The 20,156-nt window shown below is 38.1% G+C and overlaps 1 protein-coding gene across 3 annotated transcripts in view; it reads right to left on the reverse strand.

The window, feature by feature from the left end:
• The window catches only part of LOC139980611 (neurofibromin-like), a 68,043-nt gene that overhangs the window by 18,043 nt on the left and 29,844 nt on the right, over positions 1-20,156 (reverse strand). For all 3 annotated transcript variants that reach the window (XM_071992373.1, XM_071992372.1, XM_071992374.1), the window contains 23 exons: positions 19,993-20,074; positions 18,948-19,081; positions 18,222-18,338; positions 17,646-17,827; positions 16,196-16,407; positions 15,797-15,880; positions 15,162-15,340; positions 14,662-14,754; positions 13,571-13,695; positions 12,619-12,790; positions 12,133-12,279; positions 11,024-11,122; positions 10,121-10,288; positions 9,217-9,337; positions 8,488-8,622; positions 7,712-7,882; positions 6,728-6,829; positions 5,932-6,066; positions 4,422-4,487; positions 3,635-3,838; positions 3,052-3,149; positions 2,170-2,344; positions 776-892 (listed from right to left, as the gene is read on the reverse strand). In XM_071992373.1, coding sequence (XP_071848474.1) covers positions 776-892; positions 2,170-2,344; positions 3,052-3,149; positions 3,635-3,838; positions 4,422-4,487; positions 5,932-6,066; positions 6,728-6,829; positions 7,712-7,882; positions 8,488-8,622; positions 9,217-9,337; positions 10,121-10,288; positions 11,024-11,122; positions 12,133-12,279; positions 12,619-12,790; positions 13,571-13,695; positions 14,662-14,754; positions 15,162-15,340; positions 15,797-15,880; positions 16,196-16,407; positions 17,646-17,827; positions 18,222-18,338; positions 18,948-19,081; positions 19,993-20,074 — 3,118 coding nt within the window. The remainder of the gene's footprint in view (positions 1-775; positions 893-2,169; positions 2,345-3,051; positions 3,150-3,634; positions 3,839-4,421; positions 4,488-5,931; positions 6,067-6,727; positions 6,830-7,711; positions 7,883-8,487; positions 8,623-9,216; positions 9,338-10,120; positions 10,289-11,023; positions 11,123-12,132; positions 12,280-12,618; positions 12,791-13,570; positions 13,696-14,661; positions 14,755-15,161; positions 15,341-15,796; positions 15,881-16,195; positions 16,408-17,645; positions 17,828-18,221; positions 18,339-18,947; positions 19,082-19,992; positions 20,075-20,156) is intronic.

Here is a 20,156-nt window from a genome sequence, read left to right on the forward strand (position 1 = left end):
TTTACAGTTATAGATTTAAAAGAATGAAGGGTCCCATGGTAAACCTGCTAAAAGTAGATCAACCTTTCCCATGACATAACTTGTGGTACCCCTATCTGACGAAGGTAGAACACAGGGTACATTTATTCGGTGTTGCATCGCAAAGTGCTAAGTAAATTGGCCAATTTGCCATACAAGTGCTTAAACAATATAGCAATTTTGTACACAGGAACAATAGCAGTTTTGCTAGAGACAACATTTTGGGCCTTCAAAATTTCTAATCAAAATTTGAGCACTAAATTATACCCTGGGACATCCTCTCTTGTAGCTTAATTTGTGGGACCACCTCCTTCTCTGATCATGGTAGCACAACCTCACTGATAATTAATATTTGTGATTCACCTCTTTTGTAAAGGGAAGGAAACCTCTCTCATGAAATAATCTGATGGTACCACTATCTGATAAATCTAGAACAACCCCTCCCATGGCTCCAGTTAGTGTTACACGTTTTTTGTGATAAATACAGAACGACTTCTCAGATGACTTTATTTTGCGTGTGACCCTAAACTGATAAACGATGAGCCTCCTACCATTTCCTACACACTACATTTGTTCTTCAAAATTTTTCAATTGATTGGCGTAGGAACAGGTGGGCGGGTGGGAATGGGGAGGTGTCTTAGCCTCAAACCAAATTAAACATCCCATAATAATTGTGGTTTTACCAACAGGATAAAACTTGCTTCCTATGAAAAAAATAAAAATCATCTTTTGGTTGTAAATCTAAAGGAAGTCTTACCTGGCATAGTCTATCGATGACCTTAGCTGACACAAGCTTGACATTCGCAGACGCCAGGGCGACAGCTGTGTCCGCCATCACCTCCACCCTGGGCTGCCCACCACCTGTCACACTCGTCTAGAGAACACAAATAGGAAGGGAAGAAAAAAGGACACGCAGGTGGTTTTAAAAGAGAAAATGATACATGTAATGGATAATACATCAATACTATTGTGTATCTTCAAAAAGAATAGTCCAGAGGTTTGTTGCCTGTTTTATATTGCAAAACAAACCTGACAAATGCAAAACAATACTTTTCCAAAGCATATACTCATATGAATTACAGGTAAAGAGAAAATTTGGAAAAATGACATTTGAAGAAAAAACTCAAATTCTGCAAGATTTGAAACGGAACCAACGTGGTTGTGACGTCACTGACCCACTTAGAGACCATTTTATCTGACCTCGATGGACAACATACCCCATAGAGACAGGGTGCAGATGCCTATTTTGTCAAACTCACAGGCATTAAAACAATGAATGCAAACACCCCCCCTCCCTTAAAAAATGCTATTCCAAATTACTTACACTGAATAAAATTTGTATTGTTTCGATCCCCTCTCTATGCTTAAAGTAAAACTTTTTCTCATATTAGCAATAAAATAACTTGGAAGTAATGTTGAGTGAGCCTCACAATCCTATTGATTTACTTTTGTGGATTGTAGCACCGATAATTCTCTTCCCTTTTAGTTGATTATACTTCGTTCGACTTAACATCTAACACTCCATTCATAAATTAAAATACTTGATATTTAGTGACATTACATTTATGTATGTAAAATGGTCTGAAATATTATTTACAATGTAACGGCTAGGAAGGTTTTTCTTAAGCTCCATCTAAACAGGGTCCAGCTATAGAAGTCCTAGAAACAATTTGGGATGTCTGGACAATGTGAATCAATGATGCCATGACCATGTTCTTACTGTTCAAAATTTTGTGGGTTTGTGGTAAGTTTTCAAATGTCATTTTCTCTGAACACCTGTAATATCAGGTATGTAATTATGGTTTGGTGAAGTATTGTTTTGTACTTTTCAGGTTATTTTTAAATTAAATTAAATTAAATTAATATGAGAAAAAAAAACCTCTGGATATATTCCTTTACAACCTGCAGTTAGTGTTAGGGTGTCACTGTGTAGCAATCTGGGCAAGGACTCCCACATATTTGGATAAACCTCAATATTAACATAATCTAAAGTAAATATTTATCTATTTTAAGAACGTCGGGATCTTTAAGAATTGGTGAGACATTGACTGCATAAATCCGACAGTGTCAAATTTTTAAAACTTTATAAGTTAAGAAGCACTTGTATGACTATAGACCAATATTAGCATACTGAATATGCAAGAGTCTTACCTTAATAAAGCTGTCCAACACACAGTCAATGAGGTCCTCTACCTGGCCAATGTTACCCCAAACCTTAGCTTGGATGGAGGGGTACATCTGAACCTCATCGATGGTCATTGATATCAATTTATCCAGCACCACTGTAAGTCCAAAACGTTTGCTTTCTTCTGCTCTTTTACTGAATCTGGAACAAACAAAAAAGCATAAAAAACTGCATGTTAAGTTTTGCTTGGGATATGCAGCTATCTGTTGCAGCATTATTTTATTTTATACATACAAAATGAATTCTGTGTCTGTACCAAAACCCTTTGGACGGCCATTACAAAAACTATCCGTATGAAAACTTTCAAATGGCTGTATGGAAAGTTTCAAAGGGGTGTAAGAAACACTTTGAACTCCCATAATAGTGTGAATGGACATATCATACCATCCAAATGGCAGTATGACACAATATTAATGGCTGTATGGAAATGCTTCGTGTTTGTGTGAAAAAGTCATGTCAGAAGGCTGTGGCCTTGATACAAGACTGTAAACCTTTAACATTTTAGCTTTAATGTTGCTTCAAATATACAAAGCAACATACCACCATGATATGTTTTTATTGCCGTTATTATGGACTTGGTATAGGGTAACAAACATTACATACACACATACACACATGCACACACTCATGTTTATATTACATTCAAACCGAGGACCCCATTGTATTTTCCATTGTTCAAATCCACATACCCTAACCTTAACAATACCCCATACAATAGAATTCTTCCGAGGACGTGGTGATTCTTTAGAAATCACAACCGAGGTCCTGGAATTCTTTTGTTCAAGTCCTCGGTCAGATAGCAAAACAAACGCACACACGCATACAATGGGCAAAAGCTTACAACCTACCTGGCAAGATTTCTCAACCAAGGGGTCATGTACTCCAAACATAAATGTTTCAGCTCGATGCTGATCTTACTAAACCCCGAGATGCATTCTTCAAGGAACTGCGAGAAATGATATGAATAGAGATGACAGAACAAGTGTTAGAAAAATACCACATTGTCTCAAAATTATTGTCCATTATATACCACATAAATAGACCACACAATTTTAATAAGCCCCTATCCTTCAAGCAGCTCTCTGAGCTGGTATTGACAACATATTTTTCGATGCTGTACCATATTAAAACTCCATAGTAATGTAATTTATGACCTTGCTTATCGTGTTGGCTAAAATAGTTGTTTAGCACTTTTCGAGGTTATCTACCAATAACTTGAAAAACATCTGGACTATTCTTATTATGGTTGGTTCATTATCTGCCAAGGTTTTACTAATGTATAATATTAATAAGGCATAATTTGCATAGTTGCATTAATTAAAATGATCAAACTACCTCTAGTGTAGGTCACTGTCTGTCAAGGTTTTACTAATATATCATATCAATATGGATTCATTTGCATAAATGCATTAATTAATATGACCACCCTACCTCTAGTGTTAGGTGCGGTTCATTGTCTGCCAAGGTTTTACTAATTGATACGATAAAGATGGTATTGTTTGCTGGAATACATAGACCAGAGGTCTCCAAGAGTTGGCCCTCCATCTTGAGGTTGAAGGTCGCGGTCAGGGCACAGAGCAGATTATAGGCTGCCGATCTCAGGCATGGATCGTTGCTACCAAGATTCAGAAGTGCCTGAGAGGGGAGAAGACAACAATCTTTAGCTCTTTTCGTAGTTCTTTTGAACTGCTGTATGGTAGCGGCTTAGTTCACAAGGTCCATTTTGTAGGGGTACCAAACAGACACAACAGTAGATTAAACACTGTATAAACACCATGATTTCACACTCAACAATCCATATTATTTAATGCATAGATTCATCAGACATCACTCAAACATGACATAGATCAATATCAAAATAGTCATAGTTGGGCAAGTTTTTATTTTGTGCAATTTGTTACATATCTTTAAAGCATTCACTACTCTTATTGTAGGTTAAATGTGATTGGAACTTTCATTTTTTTGAAGAAATACCCTTTCGATGAAAGTGGCTGAACCTAGTTATTATTCTAACAATTATGCGAAAATTTATACAATTTTGAAACAACAGGATTACCATGCTTTACCAACTAAGTCTGAGAGAAAAAGAAATACTGTTGGAATTGTTTAAGGAGCCACTAGAAGCTTTAGAAATGATTTTAATAGACAAAAGTTGATAAACTTCATCGTCATTCATTTACAGTCTGGAAAAAAAATATAATCCTGAAAATAAACATACCATGTTGAGAATTGTTCCTGGTACATCCTTAGGTCGAATTTTGGAATGCACTGCAGGTGCACCTTGCTATAATGCAAAGAGAACAAATGGAGAGAAGGGTTAGCAAAAATGGAAAAAAGAGGGGGGGGGGGGGGTACGGGCAAACAAATTATTGGCTGGGTTTAACAATTGCTGGTTATTTCCCAATAAATATTCATGTTTCATTTACACAAATACTGGAAGTCTTCATAGATAAATAAAGGAGATATGTTTGCTGTCGATCATCTTAATTATGACTATATTATCGGATCAATAATTATCAGTGTTAAGACTTTTTTAAAGAACATCTTGGGAGCAAAACATCTGACCCTCTCAAACACTACATCATTTTTACACTACTAAAATATATGTAAATTTGATGACAATTTTTATGCATATTAATTTTTTCGGTACTTCCAGTCTTGATCATTGTATATTTCAATTTCACAATTGAGCAAATACATCATGGAAGTTAACTATGGAACAAGAGATCATTTGAAGAGGACAAGCAACATGGCATTTTCATTTAGGCACTATATCATAAAGGAAAGCTGCAGAAGCTGCAAAAGTCCCCTGCAGCAAGGCTGCAATCAGTACTAAACAATACAGATTATCTCTGCAGACCAGCAGTGTCTATTAGGTGAAACTGCGCAGCACAAAATATAACATCCTAAGTAGCCTGGCTGCAGTAGGGATGCAGCCCCATGCAGCAAGGCTGAATCAATATCAAACAATACAGATTATCTGCACAGACCAGCAGTGGCTATGGTGTGAGACTGCACAGCACAGAAAATTACATCTTAAGCAGCCTGGCTGCAGTAAGGATGCAGCCCCCTGCAGCAAGGCTGAATCATGCAGCCCCCTGCAGCAAGGCTGAATCAATACCAAACAATACAGATTATCTGCACAGACCAGCAAGGGCTATGGTGGGGAACTACACAGCAAAAAATATTACATCCTAAGCAGCCTGGCTGCAGTAGGGATGCAGCCCCCTGCAGCAAGGCTGAATCAATACCAAACAATACAGATTATCTGCACAGACCAGCAGTGGCTATGGTGTGAGAATGCACAGCACAGAAGATTACATCTTAAGCAGCCTGGCGGCAGTAAGGATGAAGCCCCCTGCAGCAAGGCTGAATCAATACCAAACAATACAGATTATCTGCACAGACCAGCAGGGGCTATGGTGGGAAATTGCACAGCACAAAAGATTACATCCTAAGCAGTCGGCTGCAGTAAGGATGCAGCCCCCTGCAGCAAGGCTGAATCATGCAGCCCCCTGCAGCAAGGCTGAATCAATACCAAACAATACAGATTGTCTCTGCAGACCAGCAGGGGCTATGGTGAGAGACTGCACAGCACAAAAGATTACATCCTAAGCAGCCTGGCTGCAGTAAGGATGCAGCCCCTCAGCGACAGTCTTTTAACACAGTGCCTATACTGTTTACGTTAAGTTGTTAGATGTGTTGTGATGTGATGTGACAGAGCCTACCCTTCTTGATCTCTCCCATTTAGTCTTGATTCTTTGAATCGTCCTCGCAACCTCCTCGCACTCCTGATGCATGAAGGATATCATCCGACCGTCTCGGAGGAAGACTGTGAACTGGGTCTCATCCACAAAAGTTACCTTAATAAACAGAGACGATATGAAAGGAAGTTAGGAAGGAACGATGGAAAAACTGGATATTACATCCATAAGAGTTACCTAGAACAGAGGCCCATTTGTCAAACAGTTATCGATGACAAAGATAATTGAAGGCAATCCATTCAAATGTTAACATTGATCTTGCCAATATAAATTAAAAGCATAGAGCCAGTTAGGTCAATTCAATGCTATAGCTTGTAATGTAGGAAGGGAAGGATGTGGGGTGGGCAAGTTTGTGGCTGGGGGGGGGGGGGTGAGGAAGTCAGAAGGCAAAGAAAATATCTGCATATACAATGCAAATAACAATTGCATTTTAGTCACAGTAGAGTAACATGTAGGGAAAAATATCTTTTTGATAATAATCAAGTGACGAAGCTAGAGTTTGCTGTCAAGCAACATCAGGGGCAGTTTGTGGCACAACCGAAGATGAAAGTTGGACTGAAGTGTGGCATTGCAAAGGCGAAAGCATTTGCATGAATGTGGCTATTTATAACTCCACCTTGTACTGATTAATGATATATAAACTCTACAAAAAGGGCAATAATTTGATGAGAGGGAGGGTGGGAGGGTAGAGGATGGGAGAGCAGTAGCCTACTCATCCCTACCCTATTAACCCATGAACACCCCCATTAACATACATTACCTCTTTGATTTCAGAAGCATGATAAATGTCGTTCAGGAGGACATGTTGACTCATAATCTTGGTCTTCTCCATGCAGGTTACTTGCATAGCTGTACTACCAACCTAGTGGGAGCAAAAAAAGGAGGAGGGAAACAAATATATACATTATGTAAGAAAGTGGAATGAACACTGGCTGATTCTTGAAGAGCAGAAGGCCCAAAGATGATATGTGCAAATGAGATTTATAGTCGTTTCTGTGACATTTTACAATATTTATTAATCAATCAATAATTATTCATCAATGGGGTTAGAGTGAACACATACATCTATCTGACAAAAAGCACTGATCTAAAGGAAGTAAAGAAATAAAGAAAGCAAGAAAAAAGGAAGGAAGGAAAAGAAAGCAAGAAAATAAAACAAGAATGAAGGAGTTTTACTAATGGATACACCAAATCAAGTAAGTAGATAGAATGGTTCAGTTTAAAAAGCTTAAATTGACAAGTCCAACGAGTTAGGTAGCCCTACCATACTCATTCAATCCTTGTGTCAGGGGAGGGGTTGGGGGCAGGGTGGGTGGGCAGAGGGTGGGAGAGTCTTCTATGTGAGTTGATTACGAATAACCATCTGCTAATATCAAGCCATCTCTTTTCACAACATATTCGGTGAATAAATAGGTATGAATGACAATGAATCCATTCCATTCCTGCTACCTTGACACCATCGAGCATCCCCATCTGAAAGATCAGTATGATGAGAGTGACCTAGTAACTGGTAGGTAACAGAGCAAACAACACCTGTGACATCCATCTATGAATTAAAGAGCTCTACAGATTCTCCTAGTTGGACAACTAACATACACTAGTGTTCACAGACAAATTTGCTCAGCGGTCAAAAATGTCAAACTGGCACGTCTTATCTTGAATCGAGAATGAAGGGTCGGGATTCCTTCTCGCTACGAGATAGGCATATTAAGCAGATTCAGAGAGAGCAACAGGAAGACCTTACCTTGATAGATACTCTGATATCCCGGTGTGTCTCTGACAGTTTCAGAGCGTTAGTAAAGACTTTGGGATCTTCGTCCAAGGCCAGAGTCGACTTCGGGAGATGCTGCTGGTTGGACTCTATGTACTCTGATAATTTGGTGACCGACTCCACGAAGACAAGTTTACAAGATCCCTTTGAAAGACAGAGAAGATGGAGAAGAAATATGACGGGTGATTTAACAGAGATATTTCATGTGGTCGAAGGAGACTGTTCATTGTCTGCACTGGTCAGAGCTCTTGTAGTTAATAATTTTTGGCAAAAAAAACATCATAGGCGACAAATATCAAGAAACTACTTTGCTGTGTTGTTGGATAAGTGCAGATGCTGGATGGTCAACGGTAATGTCCTCATCCTTGAGGTGTTTCACTCCTGAATACGTTCACACAGAGGGTGTGTTAATGTAATTGGAGCATGCAGATTTTACTGTAATATTCATACACGAGCAACATAAGAAGGCACAAAACCATGTGACAGATCTGTCTAACTGAACATTCTTCAATGTCTAGAAAAAAATCAGAGGGTCTGAACCTTCAGGAAATCAATTCTTTAGAAACTTTGAATAACTTTAAAAAGTGCCAAAATCTGAAGGCAAAAAACTGTTCCTAATTTAAAATAAAACATGAACACCTTAGCCTATGCTTGCAATATATATCAACTGCCACCAAGGTACATCCTATAAGGGCTTCCAGACGAACAGAACAAAAGGCACTATATAGAAATATTTGTTACAAATCTACCTTGAGAGGAGAAAAGAATTTCTCATTTCTCTTGACATATTCCTTCAGCCAGGAGTTACAGTTGTATACGTAGACCCCGTTGAGATTTTGATTCAGCCATTCGGGAAACACCTTCCATCGTGTTAGATGTTGTTGCTGTGGAGAAGAAATAAAAGAGAATATTTCTCCTGTTCACAAACTTGGATTACTAATAATCCCTACTATCGTGTTGTCATTTTGTCAGTTACTACATGCACATTTATGAGGGTCTAACCTCTCTTATTTTAAGGAAAGCATTATTAGACACAAAACTATGAACTATTTAATAACATTTATTTCTACAGTAAGGTATCTTTTTCTTTAAAATTAACAATGCATTTCAGTGATGACTATTTAAGATGTTCTTCTTTTTCTTCATTTCATTATTGTTTATGTGTTTGTACAGAGTAACTTACATTTCAATTTTTTTTGGTTTCTATTTCTGATTTTCTTTCCTCTGTCCTGCTTGGGAGTGTTATACATTGTTAAGCCCAGAGGTTTCCAAAAGCACTTCCTTCCAAGAATATGTTGTTTACTTAATTTGGTCATTTTATATAAGTATTTGCCAAAGGTTGAGGACAAAGGTTCTTTGTTACCTGTAAAGTAGCAATGACCAGTCAAGGACCAATTCATAAAGTCTTCTTTTTTCATTTTTTTGTTGTTGAAAAGTTTGTTAAAGTATCAAAATGTTCCATGACCTTTGACACTAACCTTGAATCTATTATCTGGTCCCAAGTTGGTACAATCTAGGACCACCTCGTACGGTTTCTTGTGCGGTTTCAGGGTCATTCGTATGTGGTAAATCAGGGCATCGATTTCTACCTGGCTGCACCTTTGAACGACAAAGAAAGACAGTTAAGCCTTATAATGACTGAGGATATAAGAGATGACACAAAAAACAAAGACTGCTATCACAGAGTAATTGTATACCATTTCCAATATCTATCTTCATTTCTTCCTCTAGCATATCATAGAAACACCACATAAAAACTAATTCTTCACCGGGTTAGTAAGAGCGACTTTGGGACCAGCTGCAAAGAAATTGCCCTATTGTAAAATTGTAAGATTATATGTAAAAGTTTTCTGCCTTGGTAAATTGATATGACATCATAGAAGTGTACCAGAGTAGTGAAATGACTTCAAATGTAAAAGAAATGACACCTTTTAAAGCCACCTAAGAGAGAGAGCCAGGGCACATAAACTCATCAACTGGATCCACTCTCAACCCCAGTAGCCCTTATAAAATATAAAAAATATAAATATGAATATAAATATATTTACATTTCAGTAACTTAAACATGCAGATAAACATGGATTTTGTTACGATAGCATCATGTCTTGTAACCCGACAACCCTATGGGCATCGGAATATTCTAAACCCTTACACAAGCTCAGTTGGTATTCCCTTGGGAGAACGTTGAAATCCACCGAGGAGATGTTAACCACGGAAGATTTTCATTGCAAATTAGACAACAAACCAAACAATGAAGATTGAAATCCACCTGACATTAACGCAAAAGAATTTCATAGCACAAAGACGACAATCCAGCAGATCATATCATGAACTGATGCGAATGGACAGAGACGTCCTGACCTTTGACCCGTTTGAACTTACTTGTACTTCCTGGCGATGTAATAGAAGACTGGATGGCCGGCCTTGCTGAACCCCTCCTGGTAGAATATGTTCAGACTCTTGATGTGTTTCAGATCTTCTTCGTTATGGAAGTTCCGCCTCGTGAACATGTCGTCGAAATTGTTGCTGGTGAAGTCCATACTGCCCCATCTAGGACAGTTCAACAAGAACAGAACAAACATAAGTGGAGGGAGTCAGGAAGTTTGGGTTGTAATTAAAGATACACCTGACTGGCAGCTGAAACGGTACGAGTTACCTAGACGAGGTGAAGATTTTGTAATGGAATTAAAAGATACGACTCACCGGGGAGCTGACATACTTTTCAAACTGAAACTGTTGACTACTGGATAGATGAATGCTAATAATAACTCCACAAAGAAAAAGTCAGCAAGTATTTACCATTATAAAGAAAATCGTTCCCTGTCCAAATTTTAGATGTGATATCAGAGATTTGCAAAGTCGATCACAGACAGTTTATTCGAATCGAAATATTTAAATTATAAAAAACTGTTATTCTAAAATGGGAACCAGACAGAAAGAACCAGTACAGTTAGTCGCACCTTCGCATCTCACACAAATTTTTCTTCAAAGCTCATGAATCTTTTTGTTTATATATTTATGTATATCAACCAAAGTTGACTGTGATGAATTTAGAAAGTAAAAATATTAAAAAAACAGGTATACCTGGTATATAGGGGATTTTAGTCTAGTTTCCAGTTTTTTGATAAGTGTCTCTCTTCTATCTGGCTTATGTGAAACTTTTCGAACGGTTCCTTTTCAGTTTTACAAACGAGAGGGTAAGGGGGGGGGGGGGAGCAATAGAGAAGTAAGGCTTAAGAGTATTTTCTTCTCCTTTCACTGGTAACACTCTCCGGTTTTACTTACTGTGAATCTAAAGCTAATCTGGAATGTTCAGGGGGTCCAATGTAAGCCAATAGGGTGATCATCTTATCAAACGGTCTCCTACCAACGGCTCTGTGATCTCTGCGAAAGGAAGACAGACATGAGTCCAGACATGGCATTGATTGAAAAAAAGGCTGATCCCTCTCAGAAGAGAAAACAAACATCAGAAAACAGAAGCGAAAACAAACATGAGACATAAGAACACAACTAACAACCCTCCCAGCTGGAATCCTGTTTGGAATATATAATCATAACTGACCACAAAATATAGTTTCATGATAACAGGCCAACAATTTTCACAATTTTAAGCCACTTGGTTAAAAGATAAATTGCAAGGGCTTTAAAGAAATAAACCGGCTAAGATCAAGTTCTCGGTGTCCATACAGGCTTTTGAAAGCGGTTCAGTAATATTTGCTGATAACAAGCAGTAATACAGGGCTTTATGTCAGCTACAGAAGTCATGCAGATTCTTTGACTGACGATTATGTTAACCAAATACCAAGTCTTTATATTCATGTCTAGTGCCAGGTGCCTTTTTACTTTTCCTGGCTAACTGCAAAATCCACTGGTATTTTAGCCAGTGGCCAGAATTTTGAGGCCTGTGGTAAATAAGTTACTGACCATTAATGGTATTTCATCTCAGGGACAAATGACTCTATACAAATAAAATGTTGTTTGCATCATGACATTGGTTGTCACAACATTGCAAACACTTTCTTGAAATTACAACAGACATAATGTTTCTCCAAAATCCTGAAAATTTTCATTCATTTTGAAAGGGACAATCAGCAAATGATATTGTCTTCACATTTAACATGTTTTTTTATTTTCACTCAAGCCTGTTTAAAAAGGAACAAGGTGAGACTGCAGTCAAAGACGAGGACCCATTTCAAAATTCCCCAAGTTGTGAGTAATCAACAACCCTCTGGTGAAAACATAGTTCATGAAAGGAAAATCACCCATGTAAGGCATTTTTTCAACTAAGAATGATGTTTACTGAGAAGCAGGAAGTTGCTTTCTACCACAGAGACGTCTGTGATTCGTATAGACGGTTCTGGTTACCAAGGCTACCATAGGAATTGTTGACTGACCTGCTACTGGAAAGGAAAGCGCCCATCTTCTCCTGGTGGTTCCATAGGAGTCTGTGGAGGGCGAGGATGTTACTCTCAAGGATAAAAGCTGTGCTGGTGTTGGTAGTGTCTGGTAGAGTGTTATCTGAGGCGATCTCATGGAAGAAACTGTGTAAAACAGACAACGTTATGTCTAAATTACCTGATTTGTGGATTGTACTTCTCAATTTTTTAAGGGAAACAAAATTTGATTCAAGTAGTTTAAAACTAGAGGTTCTCTGAACGTGATATCTCTTAAATTAAAAAAATGACTGACTTAAAATTCATAGCTGGGCAAGAGCAATCTCTTGGCTCCATCATCAAGATACATTTTTTTTAAACCGTACATCCCACCTTCCCCCCCCCTTCCGCCCATCGCACCCCCACCTTCCGCCCATCCCAGCCCCCCCACACACACACATCAATCTACCCTCTCTTTATTAAGGTTTCCTTTGTTTTATCATTTACCTTCTGGCATCCTTAAAGTGATCTTTCAGGAAGTTGTTAAACTCCGTCATATGTTGTTCCTTAAAATAAACGTGGTTGGCAATGTTTTGTAGAATCTTGGAGACGAGTTTCAATCCTCTCTCGACTCTTGCAGATGGTTTGGGCTCGACTATGCCATGCTCGTATGGTGATACTGCATCAGGGGAAACACAGAAAAGGGACAGATGTGTGCAAATATATCTCATGTTATGAAGATAAAAGTAGTAATGACATGCAAAGAGAATGAACAAATCACTGGGAAATTATAAAGAAACAAACTCATGAAACAAAATGCAAACGGAAAAGATGTCTGCGGTTTGAACCTACGAACTCAGGGTCAGAAGTTTTGTGTGTTCTCTAACAATATTAAAGCCCTTTCACAGCTGGAGGCGATCCAAATTTAACCATTTCGTTTTGGTCAGCGATGTAATGATATCTACAGTTATATTCATACTTCTGAGATCTGAAATATTTGTTATGAGCAAACTGATGCAAGCAAAACAGATGCATATTTGCTAGTGAACAATGGAGCATCATCTATTGAAATCCAAGGCCCTGGTATTCAGTGGGGGTCGAAACCCTTGTCATGGCCACCAACAAAATCTTAAACACTCAAACAGTTGCAAGTTATAACACCATTTTGCAACTAAGCACCAACTACCACATAAAGGGGTTGGGAATACCTCCCTTCCTTACTCAGGCCACAACATATCTCACTGGAGGGTTGGCGATAAGATATGAATATTTGCAACACTGAGCCCCCAAAAAATGTTTGAATACCAGGAATCTAAGGTTCACTTCAGGAAATTGTCATGACTTGTCATTCTCACCTTTCATATGAACTCCATGACAACATTTCATTTCATAAAACATTAAGTACATTAAACATAGGGAGAGAACCATTCTTAGAGGCCATTGTTAGTTAGTATCTTACCAATTGCTGGATTGATAAATCTTAGAAATATTGCACTTCCAACAGCACCAAATGCATTCTGGGGAAATCTCTGAGCGACGACCTGGTACAGGCAGTGACAAACGCTGCGTAGCTGAGCAGGAAACCTGCAGAAGACAAGAGAGACGTGGGATCCAGTATTAAACCAAAGTGGACAAGAATATTTATTCACATTTCCATGTTAACATTGGACACAAAAGTATCCAGTTGTATTTATAGTAAACACAGCATTAGCTCAATTCAGTATTACACCAAAGTGGACATGACTATTTATACATAATTCCATGTTAACAGTTGACACAAAGCTAACCAGTTGTATTTATAGTAAACTCAACAACAGCTCTGACTGTTTCTACTACTTCCTGTCCACATCATACATTCCTGCCTTTTGACTCTTCAGATGAAAATTTGGTTAACGTTCTAGCAAATGTACACACTGCAATCTGACCACCAATCAGATGTCAAGACCATCATCTCTCTCCTTCAAGCATTGAAGAAATCTACTAATTTATTCTATTGCCATTTTTATCCAAAAGTTATAGACACCAGAGACCTGACATGTCAATACATGCAACAAGACAGCTAAATAGCTTTGAAAATTGCCAGCAACATGTACAGCGAAATACAAAGTAGCAAACTTAACCACAAATATAGCTTCCATTTGTTTTTACCCTTTTAAAAAAAACTTTCCACATCAAGTCTTTTAATAATTCAATTCAAATAACAGGCTCGCAAGTGTGGATAGAAATTAATTCTGGCAAAGTGAAATGATCACACCTGGCCAACACGGAACAACACTTGGTTGAGCTATGGCTGAGTCTCTCTTATCAGTCACATGAACAATTTTAGTTATTATATGAAATTAGCAAGAATTTGTTGGTGTAAAGGAAAAAAACAGAAGATTACAAAAAATGAAAATATTGAGAATTGTCAATAATTTCCATCTCAGTAATGAGCCAAAAACTACAGGTCTCTAAAGCAGAGGTAGGACCGACGAGTTTCCTCACTAAATGCATAATATTTCACTTTAAAATACAAATTCCTCTAGACAAATCGATGATAGAAGCACTTACTTGATCACCGATTTGATGATCGTTGAAAAGAATTTCTCGGTCAGCTCAATCAGGTTCCTCTGATTTCTCTCAAGGTTTTCATCTTGATCCATTCTAGAGATTTCAAAAACGAAGAAGAAAATAAACAAAATCAATTGGAAAAAAGAAAAAAAAATGGAGTCTTTTGGCTCCCTCTATTCTCTAAAGTAAACCTAAACACACTTGAAAATGAAACATATGCATTGAGTACCATTCCATATATCCCATTATGTCAACTCGATGTTAAAAGTTGGATGTAGACTTTTCTAATTCAGAAATGGTGCGATCTCCCTTTTTCACATGCTAATTTCATCTCAAGTATTGACAAAACAGGGGCTCTTTTCATGACTATATGGTTTCCCATTAATTCATACAAGTTTCTTCCTCCTTGCATCACAATACAAAATAGTTCCCTAAACAAAACAAAACAAAAACAATGAATCAAATGAATCAACACAGTCCAGTTAAAACAAAACTTTTACCGTTTGGGATCGACTTCGTACGATATAGCGTTCAAATCTGGTGACATCATATCGGAGACCAAGCCTTCGAGGAGACCTCTCAGATAGATGGCGCCATACATCTTAAAGCAGTATGTCATTATTTTGCTCGCTAAGCTATTGCCCCGGAACAGAGTTTGCAGGGAATCTGCAATCTCAACCTGCCAGGTAAGAGAGAACAAGGAAGCAATTCTTAATAATTTACTGCAGAGATTACAAAAAATAAATTTTGTGGGCTGAAACATTAGTCGTTAGAAGGCGCAATCCTGAGTGATTTGGGCCATTTTTGTTCTGGAACCAAAAAACATGATTTTTTTATTTTATCTATCTGAGTGATCTTAGATAATAGATTTAAATCCAACTCAACTCTTTTAATTTGAACTAACACTCATTAGATTAAAATGTCACCTAAATATCCCTGGAGCGTGTTACACAAAAGTATTTCACCCTGCTTTTAGCAAGTTTACAGCCAAACAAATAAAACATCCCAAAGCAAATCCCGCACAACACCGCACAACATAACACAGCACAAAATAACACCGCACAACATAACACTGCACAACAACACACAACACCGCACAACACTACACAATACAAAGGATGATTAAATGGCTCACCTCCTTTGAAAACATATTCCACAAAAGTTGGTACAGCAGATGCTTAGCATCAAATACTGCCACAAATACCCTGGCTAATTCATCCTGTAGGTGAGAGGGTTGAAAGAAAAAAAGAAACCGTAAACAGATGAACCAGAACCAGCAGGACAACTCAACAGAGATGACCATTACTGTACTCCTACACAATAAAACGTTTACATTTTGCACTGGGTTGTAACTATGCAGTATCTGTACATAATGGAGCTCTCTAGCCAGGAGTCACACCAAAGTTCACTGGAGTTGGAAAGACCACACCCCAAAGAAAAATATCTGAAAATTATTGGCAGAAACATGGGCTCCCTGCAACCACACCCCCCCCCACTCTTCCTTCAGCGTGATTTATATAAATGATTTCTTTACCATCTGCGAAGAAGACACAACGTTTGCAAGAGCCATTGCTATTGGCAGTTCTCCCTTATCTCCCAGCATGGTGACCAATCCCACCAGCCGATCAAATCTGTCTGCCAGGACCGTGTCGGCTAGAGTGTCAAATTCTGTCCCCTGTTGAAGTATTTTGGTCAGCACTTCAATGAATGCTGCTCTCGTCTGTACATCTTGGTGGTAACCCAAACCTGTCGGGGGTGGGGGGGGAGGGGAGAAAGAATGTCATTACTAAAAATACTATCTTACAGGTTAAAAGATGAAACAGACCGAAACAGGTTCTTCCAGTCCTGAGTGGTGGACAAGATCATGAATACAACCTTTGACCCAACTGAACATACTAATTGAGGGAGTGTGTCGAGCTTGTTAGAACTTAACAAAAGTTGGATCTTAGCCATGATAAATGCACATTCTATGCATATATAATACCGTCTGCTGATAGAGTGAGTCAAGCCAATATGTAACTTAACAACTGAGTACTTAATTTTTTAATGCTCACAAAAAGTGTTAAAAGCCCATGAATTTAACCTTTGACCCCTTGAACTTACTGGTAGAGTGAGTCAAGCCATTTTGTCTTTGTTCGAACTTAACAAAAGTTTATCTTAGCCATGATAAATGCACATTCTATGCATATATAATACCGTCTGCTGATAGAGTGAGTCAAGCCAATATGTAACTTAACAACTGAGTAATTAAGTTGTTAATGCTCTCAAAAAGTGTTAATAGCTTATAAACTTAACATTTGACCTTTACTGATAGTCTATACTGTTAATGAAAGCATTATGCGAGCAGGTCAAGCCCAGCTTAATGCAGCTTCTGCATATACCTTTAACCTTTGACCCCTACAACTTACTGATAGAGTGAGTCAAGCCTTTATGTAAATTAACAATTGAGTAATAAAGTTGTTAATGCTCTCAAGAAGTGTTAAAAGTTTATTAACTTAACCTTTGACCATTTCACTTGACCGATAGAGTGTATTCTGTTAATTTAATCATTATGCAAGTAGGTCAAGCCCAGCTAAATGCACCTCCTGCATATACCTTTAAAGGGTGTGAAGACTCGCGCACAAAGAAACGTCTCATGCAGGTAATTTGACCTAGTTTCGAATGAGGTGTAACAGAAGTGTTAGACACCACCATTGATCCCAGAAAATACACACATAGCTTGCTACCGTCGGTAATTAGACACTAGTGTACAGTCAATACATAGAGCTACGGTCAATACCCACAACACAGTGTACATAGCAGCAATGGACATCTCAGGTCTAGATAAAAGATAACAAGGTATCTTGTTTCATTACTGTCTGTATTTTGTAGCGACAAGAAAAAAACTTCACTTGCAAGCAACGGAAAGTTAACTTTTTCAGAGGATGGCACGCGGTTTGGGACGAGTCTTCAATGCCTTTAACCCTTTGTTCCCTACAACTTACTGATAGAGTGAGTCAAGCCACTATCTATATTAGCATTTAGTAAGTTGGTCATGGCCTGAATGGTGTAAGTCCGTAGATTTGCATTGACGTTGTCCGTGGTCGTCGGTGTTTTGACACCGTTCGATTTCTCTTCTTCACCCTCCGAGGTTTCGTTGAGAAGGTTCATAAAAAGAGTAAAATATCTGAATGAAACAAAGAAAAGAGGACAGAAAAAAGATGAATCACACTCTGACGGAATTAAAACAGAAAATTCTCTTCGAAATGCGTCGATGCAAAAACATACATTAAACTGACAGTCTACTTATACCTAATGCCCTGAGCTACACATTTTCCTTTTTTATTAAGTTTGAAAACATGATATGTTAGAGAATGCTAAATACTAGTACGTGAGTCCCAGACCTCCTTCATCCCCCCACTGCCCCCCACCCCTCAACACCCTCCACACACACACTTGCAACACCACATTGAGAATCTCTTAGTCCTATACTTCCAAGAAAGTTCCTTCTCTCTCTTGTATGTTTTCTATCTTTTTAATTTTCTTTTACAAACTCTGAAAGAAACAAAAACTCCCCTTACTTCAGAAAAAGGTCCGATTTTGCTTCCATGATATCTCCTAAGTCTCCTTCTTCAGGCTGCAGGGGTAAGCCCTCTAATAACACAGCCATTGCATCCATACTGGCCTCATCTAGGTCCCTGAAATAATCAAGAAAAATAAATAAAACAAGGAAAAGTAAAACATCGGTTTTTGATGAATTTACACAAAACAGTTAAATCGAAAACTATTTTTCATTTCCTTTTTAAACACAAAAAGAAATTTTGATTTTGTAAAGAGAAATTTCATTGTTTTTTTTTTTTTTTCTCCAATTTCTTTTAATTTTAAACAAATAAGATTTCAATTTTCACTCCATTGGTTTACAATTTTCTTGTGCAACTAATTGTAAAAGAATTTTAATGCAGGATGGAAGGAAAGGGTGCTTAAAAATTAGAAAGTGATGGGTGTTGTTGTGCGGGGTAGGGTTGCTATTTTCCTAGGTTTATTTCCATTCTTATGATTTTTTTTGCTCTTTGTTGATTTTTCTTCCATATGGTAACTTATCAAAATCCCCAAATATTTCTTAGTAGTCCTACTTTCCTTTGTAATTCAACATTTTCTGTTCATTTCTCATGTCTTCTGATGAGATCGATAAATAAACCAAATGAAAAACAAAAATATAATTTAGAAGATGAGCAGGCTGAAATAAATGGTGCTTTCACGCCATGTTCCTTTGTTGACATTTTTTAAGATAACACATGTAACAATACCTTGTCAGAGCTTTGATGTCGTTGACTGGCCCGTCATGAGAAAACATTAGGATCCAGTCGGAGAGGTAGCCGACCAATTTGTTCCGGAACCAGATCTCTTGACGGAAGGAGAGAATGTCCCGCCTGACCATCATCTGTGAAACAGTAACAATTTGCAGACTTTGTAGGCTTGGCTAAGCCAAAGAGGCTAAGCCAAGCCAACAAGGCTAAGCCAAAGAAGCTTAGCCAAAGAGGCTAAGCCAAAGAAGCTTAGCCAAAGAGGCTCAGCCAAAGAGGCTCAGCCAAAGAGGCTCAGCCTAAGAGGCTATGCCAAAGAGGCTTAGCCAAAGAGCCTATGTCAAAAAGGCTATGCCAAAGAGGCTATGCCAAAGAGGCTGAGCCAAAGAGGCTAAGCCAAAGAGGCTAAGCCAAAGAGGCTGAGCCAAAGAGGCTAAGGCAAAGAGGCTAAGCTAAAGAGGCTAAGCCAAAGAGGCTCAGCCTAAGAGGCTAAGCCAAAGAGGCTCAGCCAAAGAGGCTATGTCAAAGAGGCTTAGCCAAAGAGCCTATGCCAAAGAGGCTATGCCAAAGAGGCTATGCCAAAGAGCCTAAGCCAAAGAGGCTATGCCAAAGAGGCTAAGCTAAAGAGGCTATGAAAAATTCATTGAAAGTATCAAAAGTAAACACAACTTTCATGAATTACTATGTTTAAGTTTCATTTCTATTACCATTAAAAACCTGGGTAAAATTTTGTAAAACTTAATATCAGAGCGTAATAAAAAGGTATGCTGTACCACAAAGGAATTGTGTTTCTGACCACAAATGTCAAAATAGGTCTATTAAATAGCTAGAATGCTTTTTAATAGTTACGTAACAATTTGAAACTATTCAATGTGGATTCTTTTTAACATAATTTTGCCGTTGATATTCCTAAGCTGTTGTCACAGTCACAGAGAGTGAACATAGCAATCTGTTCATGAATTTTGTACAGCAATACTTCTTTTTCCTTCATTTCACAGACCCTTCTATTACAGACCTATCTTAGATACCTATCCACAGGGCTTCTTACCTTTGATAAAAGTCTACAAACTTGCACTTTAATGTTCATAACATAGGTATTTGTAGGACTTGGATCAAGTCTTCGAACATATCTGCAAACAGAAGAGAAAAATTATCATTACTTCAAAATGTGAAATAATCCATTACAGGGCAAATATTTACTGATTCCTTTCT

Source organism: Apostichopus japonicus, chromosome 15, assembly GCF_037975245.1.
Source record: "Apostichopus japonicus isolate 1M-3 chromosome 15, ASM3797524v1, whole genome shotgun sequence".
Classification (NCBI taxonomy): Eukaryota; Metazoa; Echinodermata; class Holothuroidea; order Aspidochirotida; family Stichopodidae; genus Apostichopus; species Apostichopus japonicus.